General features: G+C 39.0%; 1 protein-coding gene across 3 annotated transcripts in view; it reads right to left on the bottom strand.

Annotated features, from left to right (window-relative positions):
- Positions 1-4,785: 4,785 nt before the first annotated feature.
- LOC149163695 (uncharacterized) overlaps positions 4,786-18,934 on the bottom strand; it is a 411,291-nt gene continuing 397,142 nt past the window's right edge. For 2 of the 3 annotated variants that reach the window (XM_089431820.1, XM_089431822.1), the window contains exons 20-22: positions 7,324-7,370; positions 7,019-7,097; positions 4,786-4,999 (exon numbers count right to left, since the gene is read on the bottom strand). In XM_089431820.1, the coding sequence (XP_089287946.1) occupies positions 4,970-4,999; positions 7,019-7,097; positions 7,324-7,370 (156 nt within the window). In that variant the 3' untranslated portion in view covers positions 4,786-4,969. Of the gene's footprint in view, positions 5,000-6,810; positions 6,862-7,018; positions 7,098-7,323; positions 7,371-18,934 lie in introns of those variants that run through there. The other variant, XM_089431821.1, reaches the window with a different exon arrangement.

Below are 18,934 nucleotides of genomic sequence, written 5' to 3'. Positions count from 1 at the left end.
TTTGTTGGATATACGATTGTTGCTTTAAAGATAGTTGCGTGTACACACGAGTTACCTTCATTGAAGTAGCGTATGTAAATCTGAGTACGAAAAGAAAAATTTATTGATTTGATAATACTGATTCACCCCCCCCTCCCCCTCAATATTATTTCCAACACAGACAAATATATATTTTGTGTAAAATTCAAGAATATAAATGCTATATGAGTCGAGCAGATGAAAGATGTTTATGGCACAAATGATTGGGGCATCTAAACTTCGATAACTTGGTTAATATCAGCAAAACAAATGCAGTAAGGGACATTCCAAAAAATTGTCAAGCTAGATCAAGTTGTGTGTGGCCCATGTTAGCATGAAAAGGAACTAGAACTTGCTTCAAGACTAAGGAGTTCTCAATATCAAAACCTTTGGAGATCATTCATGCAAATTTATGTGGACCAACCAGAACTCCAGCGCTACAAGGAGAAAGGTACTTTGCTCTATTTGTGGATGACTATACTAGAATGATGTGGGTATTCTTTATAAAATTCAAATCCGAAGCATTTGAATGTTTTAAGAATTTTAAAGCTCTTGTAGAAAATGAAAAAGAATCAAAGATTAAATGCCTTAGAATAGATAGAGGAGGAGAATTCACTTCAAAGGAATTTGATGATTTCTGCAAAGTGCATGGAATCAAGAGAGAGCTCTCTGTTGCTAGAACTCCCAAACAAAATGGAGTAGTGGAAAGAAGAAACATAACTGTACAAGAAATGGAAAGGACAATGTTACTAGTAACTAATTTGCAGGCCAAGTTTTGGAGAGAAGTAGTCGGGATAACAATATATACCTTGAATAGAACTTAACTAAGACCAAATAATGACAAGACTCCACATGAATTATGGAAAGGAAGACCTGCTTTAATAAAATATTTTAGAATGTTTGGAAGCAAATGGTTTTTGAAGATCAATGATGACTCACCAGGAAAATTTGATTCTTGGGTCGATGAAGGAATATTTCACGATATTCTACAAGGAGCAAAGCATACAAATGCTACAATAATCGATTACGAAAAATTATGGAAAGCATTGACGTAAAAATTGATGAAGCATTCCCAGAAAAGGAAATTGAAGTCTATGAAGAAGATTCTATTCGTAAAGATTTTGAAGAGGATACAACAAAATAAGAAAAGGATCAAGAAAATCAAAGGGAACGATCCCAGGGTCCATCAAAAGTAGAATTTGTTCAAAAAAACAATCTGGAAGAATAGATTATTGGGAATAAAAATGATGGAATACAAACCCAAAGAAGGATGACAAATACACTAAGAAAAGATAATATTGCCTTATTATCCCTGGTAGAACCAGAAAACTTTTCTCAAGCTAGTAAGGACCCTCATTGGGTGGAAGCAATGGAAGAAGTTCCAAATCGAAAATGAAACATGGGAACTTGTACCTCGCCCAAAAGATAAAAATATAAATGGAACCAAGTGGGTGTAAAAAAAATTGAATGAAGATGGACAAATCATCAGAAATAAGGCAAGACTTGTTTGTAAAGGTTATTCACAAATTGAAGGAATCGACTTCGAAGAAACCTTTGCACCGGTAGCTCATATGGAGGCTATAAGGATGTTTTTGGCATTTGTTTGTTTAAAAGGATTCAAATTTTATCAAATGGATGTGAAATCAACATTTCTAAATGTTGATCTAAAAGAAGAAGTTTACATGGAGCAACCAGAAGGGTTTGATCTAGCAGAAGGAAAAGGCTTTGTATGTACATTGAAAAAGGGAATTATATGGGTTGAAACAAGCTCCTAGAGCTTGGTACATAAGATTGGATCACTATCTACAACAACAAGGCTTCAGAAAGGGGGTGGCAGGAAGTAATCTCTACATGGAGATGGACAAGCTTAAATTACTAGTCACTCTTGTCTATGTTAATGATCTAATTTTTATCAGCAATGATGATGGGATGAGGCATGAATTTGCTCAAAATATGTCAAAAGAATTCGAAATGTTGATGATTGGTGAGTTATCTTACTTCCTTGGACTACAAGTAACTCAAACTAAAGCAAGTATGTTTATATCCCAAGCAAAATACCTTAAAGCCATGCTTAAGAGATATGGGATGGAAGAATCTGCACCTATGAGCACACCAATAACCACAGATTGCAAATTAAGCAAAGATTATGAATCCCCCTCGGTAGATGCAACTCTTTACAGGTTAATTATTAGATCTCTCCTATACTTAACTGCTTCAAGACTCTATATTATGCAAGCAGTAGGAATGGTGGCAAGATTTCAATCAACTCCAAAGCAATCCCATTTGTCGGTTGTGAAGAGAATTCTCAGATACTTGAAAGGTACTCCTTATTTTGGTCTATGGTATGCCAAAAGCACAACTCTTACTGTGACAACTTACACCGATATTGATTGGGGTGGAAGCATAGATGATCAAAAAAGTACTAGCGGAAATGCATTCTTCATAGGATATTGTCTAGTATCTTGGCTCAGCAAAAAACAATCTTCTATATCTCTCTCCACAACTAAAGCCCAATATATAGCTGCTGCAGATTGTTGTACACAAATATTGTGGATGAAGGAAGCATTAAAAGATGTCAACATAGAGACTAATCAACCAATCACCATCTATTGTGACAACACCAACACCATCAGTCTTTCAAAGAATCTGGTAATGCACTCAAAGACCAAACATATTCCAATAAAATACCACTTTCTCCGTGAACAAGGTGTTGAAAAAAATATCAAGTTGGAATATGTAAATACAAAGGAGCAAATTACAGATATCTTTACAAAACCCCTACCACGAGAAGCATTTGAATATCTTCGCCAAAAGATGGGGGTCATTTCTCTTGCATCACATTAAAAGAGCACATCGACAAGGGTAGAAGCACCATGACAAGGGGAGAAGCATGACAAGAAGCAACTTGATAGGGGGAGTACTCGGGCACACCATTTGCCATTGATGTCAAAAGGGGAGAAAATGTTGGAAGAAAGAAGATTTCCATCAATGATAAAGGGGAAGATTGTTGCTCAATAATTGTCATTGATGAAAATACTCTTGAAGGTTACACTCATGGAGATGATATGATGACATGGTTGGAGGACCATATGATGACATGGAGACAATATGATGACATTGTTGGAGGACCATATGATGACATGGTTGGAGGACCATATGATGACATGGACAATATGACGATATGGTTGGAGGACCATATGATGACATGGAGACTATATGATCACATGGTTGAAGACATAACACATTTGTATTATGGTGGAGACCATTCTGTTACATTGGCTCCTTCATCTTGAAGAGGACTCTTTGCTCTTTCCAACGAGCCCTTACTCAGCTTATAACTCCAAATACTCTAAGAGAAATTGATTTTTTAAGGTTATATTTCATATTTTTGTAGCCTAGCCGACCTATACATTGTCTCACATGTCGGCCTCCCTCCATTAGTCACGTCCCCTCATTTTCAATGAGAAAACCATATATATAAGAACTTTGTCCTGCATTTCAAAATATCAACTCGATGAAGATATCTGAGATTACAACAAGGAGTTCACATCTTGTGAACTAGAGAAGGCCGAGGAGATAATAACTTAAGGACAAATTTGTTTGAGGACTGAGATTCGATCTAGACACCTGTGGAAAGAACCCTGAAGTTCAAATATGTTTACAGTGGATAGTCTAATCGCAAAAGCCTACATCTCTGTCACCTAGATCTTGGATTTTGTGGGAAGCATTTCAGTGTTAAACTACCCCTCCGACTTATGATAAACTTTGTTCTCGGATCTGTGATAGAAAATAGAACTCGGACCTGTATTAGTCATAGTAAGGAGGGCGAGAATCTCTATTTTTTTGAAGTTGTCATCATCGTTGAACTGTAGAAGCATTCCTTTTTTGCTAAAGTCCAACCATTTGAGGCTTAGACCTATCACAAAAATATCGAAAGCATTGTCTTGATTTCAAGGATAATTCTTAAGTCTAGATCTATTTTTTTTGGCTCGGTCTAGATACAGAAGGAAGCTCGGTCAACTTGAAATCTCCATTGCACTTAACCCAAGCTGTCACCTGTGAAGAGGACACTCTTTTCTATGATTTGGTCAAGGGTTAAAGAAGGTTGCTTGTGACTCTAGGTCTTAAGATTTGAAGCAGTTGACAACATTTGAAGCAACCCACTAATATTATAAAGATCAAAATCTAAAGATTTGTTGAAGCAACTTGAGATCACCATTTGAAGCAATCTTCAGCCTTGGAAAATGAAGATCTTGGAGCCTTGAAGAGTTTGGAGGCTCGGATAGTGAAAAACTTGGAGCCTTGGACAGTGAAGCATTTCTGGAGATATTGGACAAGGGAAGTACTGAACAATGCAGAATCTTGTGAAGAAATTCAAGCAAGTAAATTATTCACTTTTATTAAAAGACTAAAGGGTTGGGGCCCTAGGGGTTGGGGCCTCTAAATATTAGGTCAGAGCCTTGAGAAGAAAAGGGTTAGATCCCTAGAGGTTGGAGCCTCACAAAAGTCCAAGTTGGTGCTTGGCAATGGGTTGGAACCTGGAAGATTAAAGGGTTGATACCCTTAAACATCATTGTACTCAATTTTTTTGTAAAAGAGCATTGGTGTCCTCACTTGTTTATAATAAAATCCTTATTATTTATCTTTCTGATTATAATTGTGAAGAATCTTAACTGGTAAACATAACAATTGAAAATAAACACTAATTCACCCCCTCTTAGTATTTCCAACACCTTAGGGACCCAAACTTGGGTCTTCAAATTTGACTTAGCATTTCTTACAAATTGGTAATGCCCACGCGACGCTCCACATACCACCAGAATCAACTTGCATAGGAGAATCCATCTGAAGAGGTTTTTAATACAAACTCAAAGATTTATAGCTTCAAAACTCCAATCAAAGGCGGGGGTGTCTCCATCGTCCAAGGAACCCAAATCCTAAGACTAGGGTTTCAGTGGCTAGCTAGGATTTCATCCTCCACCTACAATATCAACAATATCCATTAGCCAAGAACATCAAACTGGAATATGCAATAGCTTTCTATTTTGTTCCTAATAATACCATCATTTTTCATTACTCTTTTCTCACATTTTATGTTCGTCTTTCATTAAATGAGAATTTTAAAGATAAATGAGAAGCTATTCTTTTTGATAGAGGTAAACCTAGAAACAACCCATCACATTCTCCTACTCTTAAGTGAAAAATGACATTTGTTGTAATCTCAATTATTTGTCCAAACCACCAAAATATCAATAGCCATATTTAATAAACCACACACAAGGAGGCAAGTTTTAAACCCAAGTCACCGCAACAATTGCTCAAAAGTTGCAACTAGACCATAACACACAATTCATGTCCCTCCTCTACATTAATATCATATAGTAAATTTATGCACAATTAACACAACTAAAAACCTTTTATTGCTTGATAAAACAGTTTTATATATTTGGAAAAACCACCTGAAAATAACCTTCCAAAACAATAAAAATATGGCATTTTTTAATCGTATTGAAATATTCATCAAAAGGACGTAAGTGCTAATATTAATTTTTCGAATTGCTTCCTACAGTTAGTACAGTATCATCAGACATTCTTGTCCAAATGTTTGCAAAGTGTTAGTTAAAAGCGTTGGCCTACAAGCAATAGTTCTTATATACAACTCCTATCTTGATATGGATATCACTCCAAGATGCCGATAGTTAGACATAACAATAAAAGAACATCGCAGTTGTCTTGAAAGCCACACATTAAAATAATACTCTAAAATATACAAATCCCCATTAACATGCTATCAAAAGTCCATTTTTTGGAATTACTAGAAACCTCCTGTTAGGTACAATTTCTATTTCTCTCCAAATCAATTATACTAGTACAGCATCATTGGGCATTCTTTCTCAGATGAAAGAATGCCCAATGATGCTGTAGGGGAATCCCAAAAATGATATCTAATATAATGCACTGCGTAAATCCCCCATACTTAAATTCAAAAAGAGTCAAGGGATCTCTACTTGAATGGTTCATGAGGCACAATACTTGCTAAGGTTTTGCAAATGGGGTAGCAAGCTAAGTGGGCTTGATTGTGGGGAAAACTCCACAGTTAAGCGCGCTTGAGCCAGAGGAGTTCTGGGATGGGTGACCTCCTGGGAAGTCCTGGTTACCGGGTGCAAGCCCCGGAAGTGATGATTGATGCTATGTGATTCGTTCTCCACATTTCACTAGTTTCAATCCCACTTCTTCACCCCTGTGAGCATCACCCGATGCAATGAGTGCTAAGTGAACTATTCAAAAATCATGAGAAATTAGTCAGTTACGACACCTCTCATGGAAATGGTCATACGTTTGAATGACTTACTTAACGCAGTTGAATCCCAAAAATGATATCTAATTAGTTAAAAGTGTTGGTCTACACACAGTAGTTCGCATATACAACTCTTATCTTGGTATGGATATCACTCCAAGATGCTACTAGTTAGACATAACAATAAAAGAACATAGCAGTTGCCTTGAAAGCCACAAATTAAAATGATACCCTGAAATATACAAATCCCCATTAACATGTTACTAGAAACCTCATGTTAGGTACAATTTCTGTCTCTTCAAATCAATTATACACATGACTTGGTAAGGAATCAGTTCAGCTCGGGGATTTACCTCGGTAATTGGAAATGAGCTTGATGTATACAAAAGAATGTTATAAGAGGCATCTTCTCTCTAAGACAATTGGTGCAAGCAACAACAAAAAAATATTCCATTCTTGGACATTTGCTTTCATTTGTACGTCTTGACATGCTATTCAATGGAGGAGAATGGAGCAATTATATTAGCTCGGGTCACTCAAGATGTCTGAAACAATGGAGTTTGAAAAGCGAGGCGAAATTATGAAATTGCTTAACATACAAATGAAATTAATGAATGTGTGTGTGTATGTATATATATATATATATATATAGATAGATAGATATATGCATTACAACAATTACAATGGGCAAGATTCTCTTACGCATTTCAGTTTGCCCAAATGTTGCTGTAGTGCAGTCATCTGAACTTGTTCGAATTGTTCGACTTCATTAATTAGAGCCCTAGAAATAAGATGCGTAAGCTATATAAGATTATCAATACAACATTACGAATAAGGAAATATTTGGAATATATATATATATATATATATTCCTTATTGGAATGTTTCAAGCTAATGGATGATATTTTCAAGACATAGTACTAAGTTCATAATCTTATAAGAAAATCTTATTAGCATTTACACACAAATAAAATTTGCATTAAATTTTTATATGTTTGAAAACAAACCTAAGCCTTGCAAGTTCTTGATCCTTGATCTGCATATTTTCCTCATGCTGTAATCAAAATACAAAACAAAAGTAAACTGTGAGTACAATTACAGGTAGAATATTGAAAACTGAACAAACAATTTGTGGATTACTAAATGTGAAATTCCATGACTTTTAAAATGTTCAAATCTTAAAGAAGGGATGCACGCATTCTAAGCATATGATCTCCTCAGTCTGCTATAGATGTGCATGTCAACAGAATAATGTCCCGGCGTACATGGAACCACATATCTCAAGTTCCAATATGGTAAACATAAATTTTTACATCTCTCAAGTTCCTATATGGTAAACAAATGGATTGGAAGTTGGTTTGTTACATGGAAACCTAAGTTGCACATATATAATCTTAAAGATGCACATAAATGACATTTCAAAAGGGAAACCATGTCTATATTAACCGCCATAGATGATTACAAGATGCAAAATCCAAAACTGGCCTTTATAGAAGAGACTATACATCCAAGGTTCCAAAACAAACCTTTATACATGAGACTATAAATCCAAAATCAGTCTTTGTGCATGGCTATATGTGATGAAAATGAAACAAAACATGGGCTAAAGACGAGTACAACTATGTATCTCCTAATACTCCTCATCCTCATTAACAAAAATAAAACAAGGTGCTTGTTCTGTAGAACTAGAGCATAGATTGACTAGAGATAAATTAGTTTGTGGAATAATTAGAGATAAATTTTAGTGGTAGATCAAAAAATTTTGGGCCGTAGAATGGCCCTAATGAGATATCCCCAACTAAATAAATTTTGCTAAGCATCACCTAATCTTGACAATGCAGCCATTTTTGACATTGGACATAGGAGAAAAGGAGAAAATTGCAAACTTCGTGGAATGTGGGTGTTCAAGGAAGTGTAACCAGGTTCGGTCTTCATAAATGTGATTTTGATCTTTGTACTTGTAAAAGAAAAGAAATATTATTTCTGTAAATTGTAAAAATGAGTTTCTTGCTCATTGCAGAGGTCTAGCATGGTTGAAGTGCTATAGAAAAGTCAAAGAGTCAAATAAAATGTTGAAGAACCCTTCTTGGGCATATATCAAATGTATTTGAGTCACAAACACTATCAAATAGCCCTCCAACGACAAGCACAATCCTCTTTGTCATGTCAGCCTGCAAATCGAATTAAAAGAAGACATGTCGGCTCATATTAGGAGACACATCGGTTCACTCGGTCAAGTCAGCTTATTATGGAGGACAAACTACTATAAATACCCAGCTAGGGTCTGCGCAAAACAGAGGTACAGGAACTCAGATTCCACTGTAATTTTGATGGGTACAGTAAGGCTTAGGGATCTCCGATCCTCTGCAATCTTTGGAGGAATACAATTTTTGAGATCTGCATTACAGGAGTATAGATTTCGGATGTCTCTACAACTGAGATGGGTAATTACAGTGATAAGTATCTCTGTGTCTCGGCCTCCCCATGATCACAGTCTCGACCTACTAAAACGCAACCATGGTCCATACTAAATGCAGTCACTGTCTCAACAATCTCTTAGTAATACACTCTCGACTTAATTATCATGAAGAGGATCACGATGATCCCACAATAGCGCATACAGTCTAGGCCTATTTGTTATGATGAGAATAATATACTCTCGGCTTGCTCACTGTCACAGTCTCGACATAACTACAATGCTAATGATCTTGGTGTAGGGAGAGAACATACCCTGTCTTGGCATACTAAACAGTCTCAGCATATCTATGATGACGAAGATCTCAATGCATGAAGAAAACAAAGTCATAGACTCGGTATATTTGTGATGAAAAGATCTCACAATGACACACCATACTAGATGCAGTCATGATATCAGCACAGTTTCAATTATGATCTTGGTATAGATATAATCCTGATGAACACATAATTACAAGGTGAAGATCTCAGTTAAGATGTGACAATGGTGCCACAACAATAATCTTGTTGTTATGAGTATCTCATGTTGATTTGGGGTAGCATCGGATGTGCTCTAGCCACTAAATTTGGTGGAGAGGTTTGGGCAGATTCTAAACAGATCAGGAGATATTAAAATAATTAATATTTTTAATGGAGTCCCTAAGTCTAAACTTAGGGTAAATAAAATATTAATGTGTACTAATATGAATCTGTGTTAGAATGCTCCAAAAGACATGGATCAAGCCAGATATAATCTTAGCCATTGATTAGGAACTTAATCTCGGCCGTTGAGATGTCAACAGAAAAAGTATAAGAGGAGGCTTGAGGGGCACTTGGAGAAAACACTGAGGGAGACCAGTCAGTTCAATTTCTGGAGCGGGGTTTGCTGAGAAATTGAACCAGCGATACGGAACAGAGAGACGAGAGATCAATGCAGAAGAGGCAGACGCAGAACCAGAGGAAGCCACACAGAGGCAACAGAGACTGCGCAGAGCCAGAAGGGCCTGCGTCATCCATGTAGAGGCTGCAGGAGTGACGCAGAAGCCCAGAAAGGTTGCGCAGAGCCTCAGTAGGCTGACATAGAGGGTTTTAGGCTGACACAGAAGGTTTCAAGCTATAGCAGAGGTTAGTAGGGCCTACGTTGGGTTTAGGAAAGTGCTGGAAGTTTGTCTATCTGTGGGTAAGCCAGTTTGACACCCTGTTGTACAAGAAAATTGCTGAATAATAAAAACCTCCCTTGTTGCACCGATTTTCCCACATTTGGTTTTTCCAAGGACATTAGTCCAAAATAACTATGTCAATGTGTGCATATTTTTGTTTCTGTATTATGATGTGATATTTGCAACAATATTTATTTTAATGTTTATTGAAGTAATTTCATGAATAACTTATGATGAAATAAGTAGGAAAAGTAAATCAATTGATGCAGTGATAGAATTTTCACATCTCAGTGAAGGTGCGGTAATGATAACCTCGGTGAAGCAACAGTGATGATGATGATCCCAACAGTAACAAAGAAGAGGATTGATGTCTTGGTCTTGGAGTGGCTTAATAGGTCAAGGGCCATGGTCTTGGTATGTTGAAGAATCTAGGGCAATTAGCATTAGGTAGATTCTTCTATACTTGATAACAATTTGTGAAAAGCTTTTACTATTTATCTTATCTTGATCTTCTTCTTATTATGAGTGTGTGTGTTTATTTCATCAAACTGCTACCAAAACAAAGAGACAAGAACATAAGAAGTGGCATTCTGCCAGGGCCAAAACCTCTCCCTCTTGGAGAGGAAAACCCACACATAATTCTTCTTATAGAGATTCTCATTGACAAACACCAAGACCATGACCCTTGACCTATCAAGCCACTCCAAGACCAAGACACCAATCCTCTTCTTACTGTTGAGATCATCATCATCATTACTGCTTTACCAAGATCATTATTGTTGCACCTTGACTGCTCATTGAGATCACCACTGTGCCTTTACTGAGATCATCTTTGCACCTTCATCACGATCACCATCATAACAACGAGGTCCATATGTGTGTATTCATGAGAGCTGCACCGAGAACTTTTACATGATCAAGACTTTGTAACTATGTCTTCAACATATCCATGACAGAGACTGAATTCATGACTGTGTCCAGATTACATGTCAAGTTAATGCATGACACTGTGGGATTATACTCAAAACATGTCACTGCGAGATAGAGAGTGCTACTATAGGATCATCGAAGTCCTCTTCATCTCAATTAAGCCGAGACTGTAACAGTACCAAGATAGTATTCTGAGAGTGTAAGTATGCCGAGACAGTGACTGCAACTAGGGTGCCGATGTAATGTTCCTTTTTCTGGTGTTCCTCATGGCATGATTATGAAGGATTTTCAGGGCTAGGGCCAATAGGTCACAGGTGCAGCTTTACTTCATCAACGAGCCTAGGGGCTTCAAGAGGTTTTCCATGGGGTTTTGAGGATTTTTTATGAGGTCTGATGGAATTCGCTTGGTATATTCTATCATCCACATAGTTTGTCTTTCATTCTGTTGCATTCTGACAACTTTCAATAAAAATGAGTTATTAATGGGCCTGACTCCATTAATTACGCTTCAGGCGGTATTTTGGGAGGAATACTTGGCAGAACAACTTGGTGTCATAGCTCATTGGAACTGGAATGAGAAGACCTATAGGATGGAATGGCTAGAAGTGATTTTCGGTGGCTTGAGGAAGCATAGTGGCCAATTTACCATTTTACCACAATAAAAAGAATATTTTAATTAAGGGAAATGTGCTCAATGATTAAAATAATAATAAAATAGGAGCTTCTAGAGGGATCCATCAGATCTATAAAAGAGGAGGAGGAGACCATTAGAGGACATCTTGGATTTGAGCATTGTCTTGTATGAGAGAGTTGAGAACCCAATTCTCTACTTCATTGTAGCCCCAGGACAGAACCCCTTGGGTGGTTTAGTGAGATTGGGCGAGTACCCATCTCTGCTTGGTGAATTCATCTAGAATTCACAGGAGAGCTTAGTAGTGAAATTCATGTCAGTTTGGAGGAGGGCCCATGCAACAGTAGAGCAGATTATCTTGGAGGCCAGCTTCTTATCTCAGCTATTTTGGTTGTATATGCATGTAACCCCAGATTATCTATTATAATAAAAGTTGAGATCATTTTCTGCTTGTCATGTTCTTGTGTTGTTGAACTTTATTTGGTTATATTTACATGGCAATCTTCTGTTAATTGAATAAAATTTTGTTTGAAGCATTTGTGAGTTGAAATTCCGAAAATCTTCCAGTTTTCCCGTTTGGGATATTACAGTGGTATTGGCGCTGGTTTTCCTACCAGCGTGAGGGTTTATTACAGATTGTCCAAGGGTTTATTGTGGAGGTACTGAAAGAAAATTACTCATGGAGAAAGGACCAAATTCTTCTATTTTATGGAGAAATTTGTCCAAGGCATTAGCTACTCTACAAAATTTCTATTACAAAATGCTAAACAAATTTCTGTAAATTTGTCGTCTACTTAATAATCATTCTACTATTTGTGCGAGGAGAAAATTAGTTAAAAGAATCCAATTCCATTATGGAACCGTATGTTTCTTTGATGAGGGACACGTCATCACATTGGTAATGCGTGGTGAAGACTGAGTGTATTTTTTGTTGTTGTTGATCCGAATGGTTGTCTACTGATTGCTGAAGATAATGTTTTTTTGCCCATAGAAGCTGTAGAGATCATAAAGTGAAGATATGCATTGACAAAGGTTGTACGCATATAGGGTTTTGCTAATTCTGTTCAGATGTGATGGCATACTCAGATCATAGTAGCTAAGCGTGGTAGCGTTGGATATCTCGTTGGTGATTGGCCAAGTCTCGCTATAGTTTTGAGACTGAGACCGAGTTGCGCCGACCCAAAATCAAGTCTTGGGGAGGTTGACGTATTTAAATACGTGGGTCTGATTCATAAAGGGAACTAATCAAAATATGTGGGTCAATCGCCATATGGTAGATCGAGTTGTCGACCATGCCAAATCCGATTAAGAGGCAGGGCCACGTCCCAAACTTCTTCAAAACCCGAGTTCACTAACATAGTAACTGAGTTGTCAGGGATGAGACTTCTGGTCACAAGAGTTTGAGTGGACGGTTGTGTCAAAAAATTCAGCAGCGTCAACTACCTTACATGGCATGGCAATCAACGTAGCGAAATCCGTCACAAATTGTGACATCGTATTGATTGGATGCAATGACCAGAGCCGAGTCATTTGTTGACCAAAGGCCGGGCGTTACTTTCAAATAGGGGTGTATTGCTGAGGATGAGAAGGACACACCTTGGGCAAATTGAGACCAAGTCGAGTCTTTGCGCCTGTACGATGGATTTATGAGGGCGTGTTAATATGTCAAAAGTGAAGGGGTCGAGTAGTATTCTCATCCCTGTCTCCAAGGAAGATGATCAAACTAGTGAGGAAAGAGGAGTCGTGGGGGGAGAAAAGTGACGTGCATGTTGAATCGTTGGGTCTCCTACAGGCTAGATCGACTACTGATGCAAATCTCAACAAAGAGATTTGACTAAATCCTGCAAGGAAGAGCCAGTGCGTTGGCGCTGAAACATAGTTAAAATTTGGTGGGAATCGCATTCCTATAACTAAGCGTATTTTCCCAGCTCGTTGAATGGAACAGAGGACGTGTTGTTAGTGCCAAGCGAGTGGACCAAGATGTGATAGTTGACATCGATATTCTTTTTGCGTAGATATCTAATTTCTTGGTTTGTTGAAAACATTCTGGCAGAGACAAGTTAATCTGAATAGGCCGAGTTGGTGATAGTGAAAGGGGGTCGCATTTCTCCTATCATTCATCGTTGTCTATGTCCTCAACATAAAGGGAAGCCACAACAAATCTAATGGGTCATCGTTAGAAGGGAGGAGCAGTGTCTGCGATGATGGGGAAGCAACAAGCTGGGTTGAGTTGCTACATGGGCTATGACGTGACCAGACGAACCACAATCAACTGCAATAAGTCCAACAAGCCACAAGTGCGATAATACCAACGCGGAGAGCCTAGCGAACACGTCAAGGGAGTAATCATCGGCTTCCAAACATTTGCACAGTCAAATCTTTCACTTTCCAAATCAAGGAGTACGCCCTTATTTTTGTTTGCATGGTTGGTTGGTTGTATATCAGAGCTGGGACGAGCTACGGATGAATGGGCATTACACTATGTGGCTGCCTCTAAATACCAGGTTCTTCACTTTATTTGTTCACTATATGCTCAGATTTTAAATATGACGGGACTGTTTGTAGGTTACATAATCATGTATCAACTGTGTATTAATTTCTGAGGTGTCACAAAGGGTATTTATGTGTTTGGAGAAGTCTTTTGATTCATGTTAGTCATTGCCCAGAAATTGAAAATTTACAGTGAGCACCTACAGCAAAGTGTAAACCAACTATTTGAAGAAAAACCCCTGAAGCTAAAACTAAAAACTCAGAAATTCTAAAGAAACATCGAAAGTTTGACAAGGAAAAATCTTACAGTGGTATTTTGACTAAAACAACTTGATGTACTTATCATTCCTCAACTAAAACATGGATCAAACCTTCCTAAACTCCCTTTATAAACTAGCAGCAACAATCGACCGATCCTTTTCCAAAGGGATACTTACTTTGCTACAACAAGTGCATCCACAGAAAAAATATGAGTTGGGATACAAACTTTATGCACTTGGAACAGATTTGAGATGCATGGGTGTTACAACAAAAGCCATACTCAAACTAGAAGAACTTGCTTCACTTCTCTCCAAGGTGCATCAGTCAGATGGGAAGAGCTTGGTTTTCACTCTAAAACCAGCCATGCTTGCTCTCATACAACAAAAATTTTTGGAGAATCCTTGTGTAGGGGTCAAACTTCCAGTGGCTTCTTGTCTTAGTAGTATCATGATGTTGACAGCACCTATAATTCCTTACAGTGATGACCTTACGAGGAGAGTCTTCAGATTGATAGTGGACACCTTTCAAGATTTGGATAATAGTGAGGGCCCTACCTTTGGGAAGAGGCTAGAGATTCTAGAAGACATGGCTTTAGTTAGATCCTATGACCTCATGTTTGAGTTGGGATGTGATGACTTGATCCTACAGATGTTCCAACGCTTCTTCAGCATTAGGAAACATCATCCTGATACAATCATAACACACATGCAGTCCATTTTGTCCTCCTGTATGGGCCATGATGCCATTTGCAGGCGGTTGTAGTCTCAATTATTGGCCATTTGGAGGGAGGAATAGTTGGTTTCACCTGCCGCTTATGAACTAGCTGAAAGGTTAGTTGAGCAGAAAATTGGATTGTTCAGGACACGGTTAACACAGGAGGAGTTGCAGTGGATTTATGGTGACCATCCATGTAGCAGGAATGAGCTGAGGAGGAAGGGCCTTTGCTTCATCTGCAAAGAACCTTGGGGACCTAACCACTCATGCTTGGGTGATGCAGAGGAGATGATAGGGGTAGAGCAGGAGGAGATCCCTTCTGACTTTCAGGGTAAGCATTCTGCTTTTATGGATGAGTCCATGGGGTCATACGAGGATGCCTCTAGGGAGCATGAGTAGTCATGTGGAGTTGTTGACAGCCGACAAACTTTATATTCTAGTGTGTATGGTGAGCAGTCAGTGGACCCTATGGGAGACATTCAGGATGATGAATCACCAGTGATGATTCAGTAGGAGAAGCATATGGTAGAGCATAAGTCCGCTGAGAATGATGATATGCACAGTATGCATGATGAGCCCATGATGGGGGAGGATGAGCAGCCATCCTTGGGGTCGGAGTAGGCAGATGTACAAACAACTCGCAAGGTGGCAGTGTTTGCAGACACATGTCTTCAGGAGGTGCGAGGGTTTGATGAGATAGCTTTGCATGAGGTTGGTAGACTGGAGGAGCATGGAGTTTCGAGCCAGATGAGGGTGGATATTTTTGATATGGTGATGCATCCATCTTTGGGCCGACCCACTGATGAGGTGCAGGTGCTTGCACAAGCAGCTGGCAAAGTTGCAATACTTTCAGGGAGCAACCCTCTCCAAGAGTACATGGACAGGGCTTGCATCATAGTTTGGCCACTTGTACCCATTATAGGGAGCGAGGCAGGGTTTTCTTGATGGATATTGTTGACTGACCAGGCAGAGTTGCGTGAGTGGGGGACCATGCAGCGTAGGGAACTTATCACATATACAGGTGCCTATGCATCTGATTTGTCCCACAGGATGGGTTGGCGAGAGATCATGAGTTGGTATCCTATTGATGGTGTGATATCCTCAGTCAGTGGCATAGTAGAGCAGGGACCCCCAAACATGTTAGAGACTGCATACTCCAGTTGGCAGTGGGATACAGGTCGACAACTCTTCAACATTTCATCCCAACATCAGGAGAGCAGGATTAGGATTGGATTGAGTCAGGGGTTGGACTTGAGAGAGGTGATGGGTTGGTACGCAGTCAGTGGGGCAACATTCACAGCCAGAGCTATAGCACCACAGGAGCCGTGGAGCATTGATGCTTGTTCTGGGTGGCATTGGGACCCAGGAGGATTTGTTGATGACAGGTTCAGTCAGAGATTGGCCTAGGATCTGGGCATTGAGGGGTTCGTTCATGGTGGGTTGACACAGAGGCAAAACATCACCCAGTGGTTCGTATGGGATTCGGGCATTGGGTCTCAGTGGTGTTGGGCCACCAAACTGGTCCACAGGTTTGGATTTCTTGAGGGCAAGCAATCTTGGGACGGGAGGACTTGTAATGTTCCCTTTTCTAGTGTTCCAAATGGCATGGTTAGGATGGATTTTCAGGGCTGGGGCCGACAGGTCACAGGTGTAGATTTACTTCATCAGCGGGCCCAGGGGCTTCAAGAGGTTTTCATGGGGTTTTGAGGAGTTTTTATGAGGTTTGATGGAATTTGCTTGGTATATTCTATCATCCGCACAGTTTGTCTTTCGTTCTCTTGCATTCCGACAACTTTAAAAAAACTGAGTTATTAATGGGCCTGACTCCATTAATTACGCTTAAGGTGGTATTTTGGGAGGAATACTTGGCATAACGCCTTGGTGTAATAGCTTATTGGAACCAGAATGAGAAGACCTATAGGATGGGATGCCTAGAAGTGATTTTAGGTGGCTTGAGGAAGCATGGTAGCCAATTTACCATTTTCCCACATTAAAAAGAATATTTTAATTAAGGGAAATGTGCTCAATTATTAAAATAATTATATAAAATAGGAGCTTCTAGAGGGGTCTATCAAATCTATAAAAGAGGAAGAGGCCATTAGAGGACATCTCGGATTTGAGCATTGTCTTCTATGACAGGTTTGAGAACCCGCTTCTCTACTTCATTGTAACCCTAGAACGGAAACCCTTAGGTGATTTAGTGAGTTTGTGTGAGTACCCATGTCTCCTTGGTGAATTCATCCAGAATTCACAGGAGAGCTTAGCAGTGCAATTCATGTCAGTTTGGAGGAGGGCCCATGCAACAGTAAAGCAAATTATCTTGGAGGCCAGCTTCTTATCTTAGCTATTTTGGTTGTATATGCATGTACACCCAAAGTACCTATTATAATAAAAGCTGAGATCATTTTCTGCGTGTCATGTTGTTGTGCTGTTGAACTTTATTTGGTAATATTTTACATGGCAAAGGAGTGACAATTGTGTTTTCCATTTCATGGGTCATGCACTAGGCCAGGACTAACAGTCGTAAGTCTAGATCAAGGCCATGAACGGAAATGTAGACACAAGATAGACACAACATTCTTGTCTTCACTATGGAAGAAAGAATGGGAGGATATGGTAATCATCTGGCATCCGATACTCTTTGAGGATGTGTAGGGCATCCAAGACAAGAGTAGGCAAGAGGATCAATATTCTTTAAGGGCTGGGAACCTAAGATAAGAATAGTCCTAGAAGTTCATACTCAGAGAACACCTAGCTGGGTATGTACCTTGCGAGACAATGATGAAGGTGTCTATAAATCATTGGTCTTGCCAGCATTGTAGCTCATGGTCTCGTAAAGAGATGGAGCTATTAGTCAAGGCCTTGCACTATGACAATGCTAATGGATATGATGTGATAACAGATGGATTGCTAATCCGGTTTCTCTTATGTGAATTCTTCAAGATTGATAATAGCCAAACACCTTGTAATGTTGTATGAATACCTCCCTAGTTAAGAGGTAGTGTTGAAGGAAGTGTAAGTAGGTTCGTTCTTCATAAATGTACTTTTGATATTTCTACTTATTCAAAAAAATAAATATTATTTTTATAATATATGTCAATGAGTTTCTTGCTCATTGAAATAGGTCTAGCACATGTCAAAGTGCTATAGGTGAGTCAAATAGTCAAAAGAAAATGTTGAAGGCCTTAAGGCCATGTTACACCATGTATAAATATATATTTAAGTCAAAGGGATAACCTCCAAGCAAAGTCAAGTCTACTCCTATACAATGGCATCATCAAAAGCTCCTTCAAGCATGCTACACCACCATGGAAACTATCTAAAGTCTGCTCAACAAATCAGCCTCCAAAACAGCCCTCAAAGTCAGCCTACAAACAAGGTGACTAGTCGGCCTTCTAGTCGGCCTAAATGGAGGGACAATCCTCTATTTATAGAGGCTGTCCACTCCAAATACAACGCACCAAATTAGCTCTGAAATCCGCAAGAGAAAGAGGACAAGAAGAAAGAAGGAAGCCAAGGAAAAGGGTCTACTAGGGCAGCAAAGTAAGGAGAAAGAACAATGAAGATTGAGGGACTGTTTTCTAGGGTATACACAGTGATACGTGTGAGGAAATGAAGGACAGTCTGCGGCTATATCAACAGTGAGATAGCAGTTATATATTCTTCTTTGTTTGGACTAGTGATTTAGGCCTATTAGGCCCCATACTCAAGCGAAGAAGAGGGTCTCTCTACTGAAGGAAAAAGGAGCTAAAAGCTTAAAGGAAACCTCCCACATGTGTGAGAAGGTAGGGCTGCAGTACCACTATATCAAGCCTGCACTATACATCAAGAAGAAGTTCGATGGGGTCAAATAAAAAAAAGGTATACTCTTGGTGAAAGATCTCACTAAGGATCATAGATTAGAGTCTCTTCTAGAACTAGTATAAGAGAGCCTACTAAGGAGTAGAAGAACGAAGTGCCGGAAGGAGGACGAAGTGC

The sequence above is a fragment of the Pinus tabuliformis genome, chromosome 5_1 (genome assembly GCF_031772625.1).
Source record: "Pinus tabuliformis cultivar Carrire ecotype Pingquan chromosome 5_1, CPIR1, whole genome shotgun sequence".
Classification (NCBI taxonomy): Eukaryota; Viridiplantae; Streptophyta; class Pinopsida; order Pinales; family Pinaceae; genus Pinus; species Pinus tabuliformis.
Note: the sequence above shows the minus strand (reverse complement) of the source record. Positions and strands in the feature narration are given on the sequence as shown.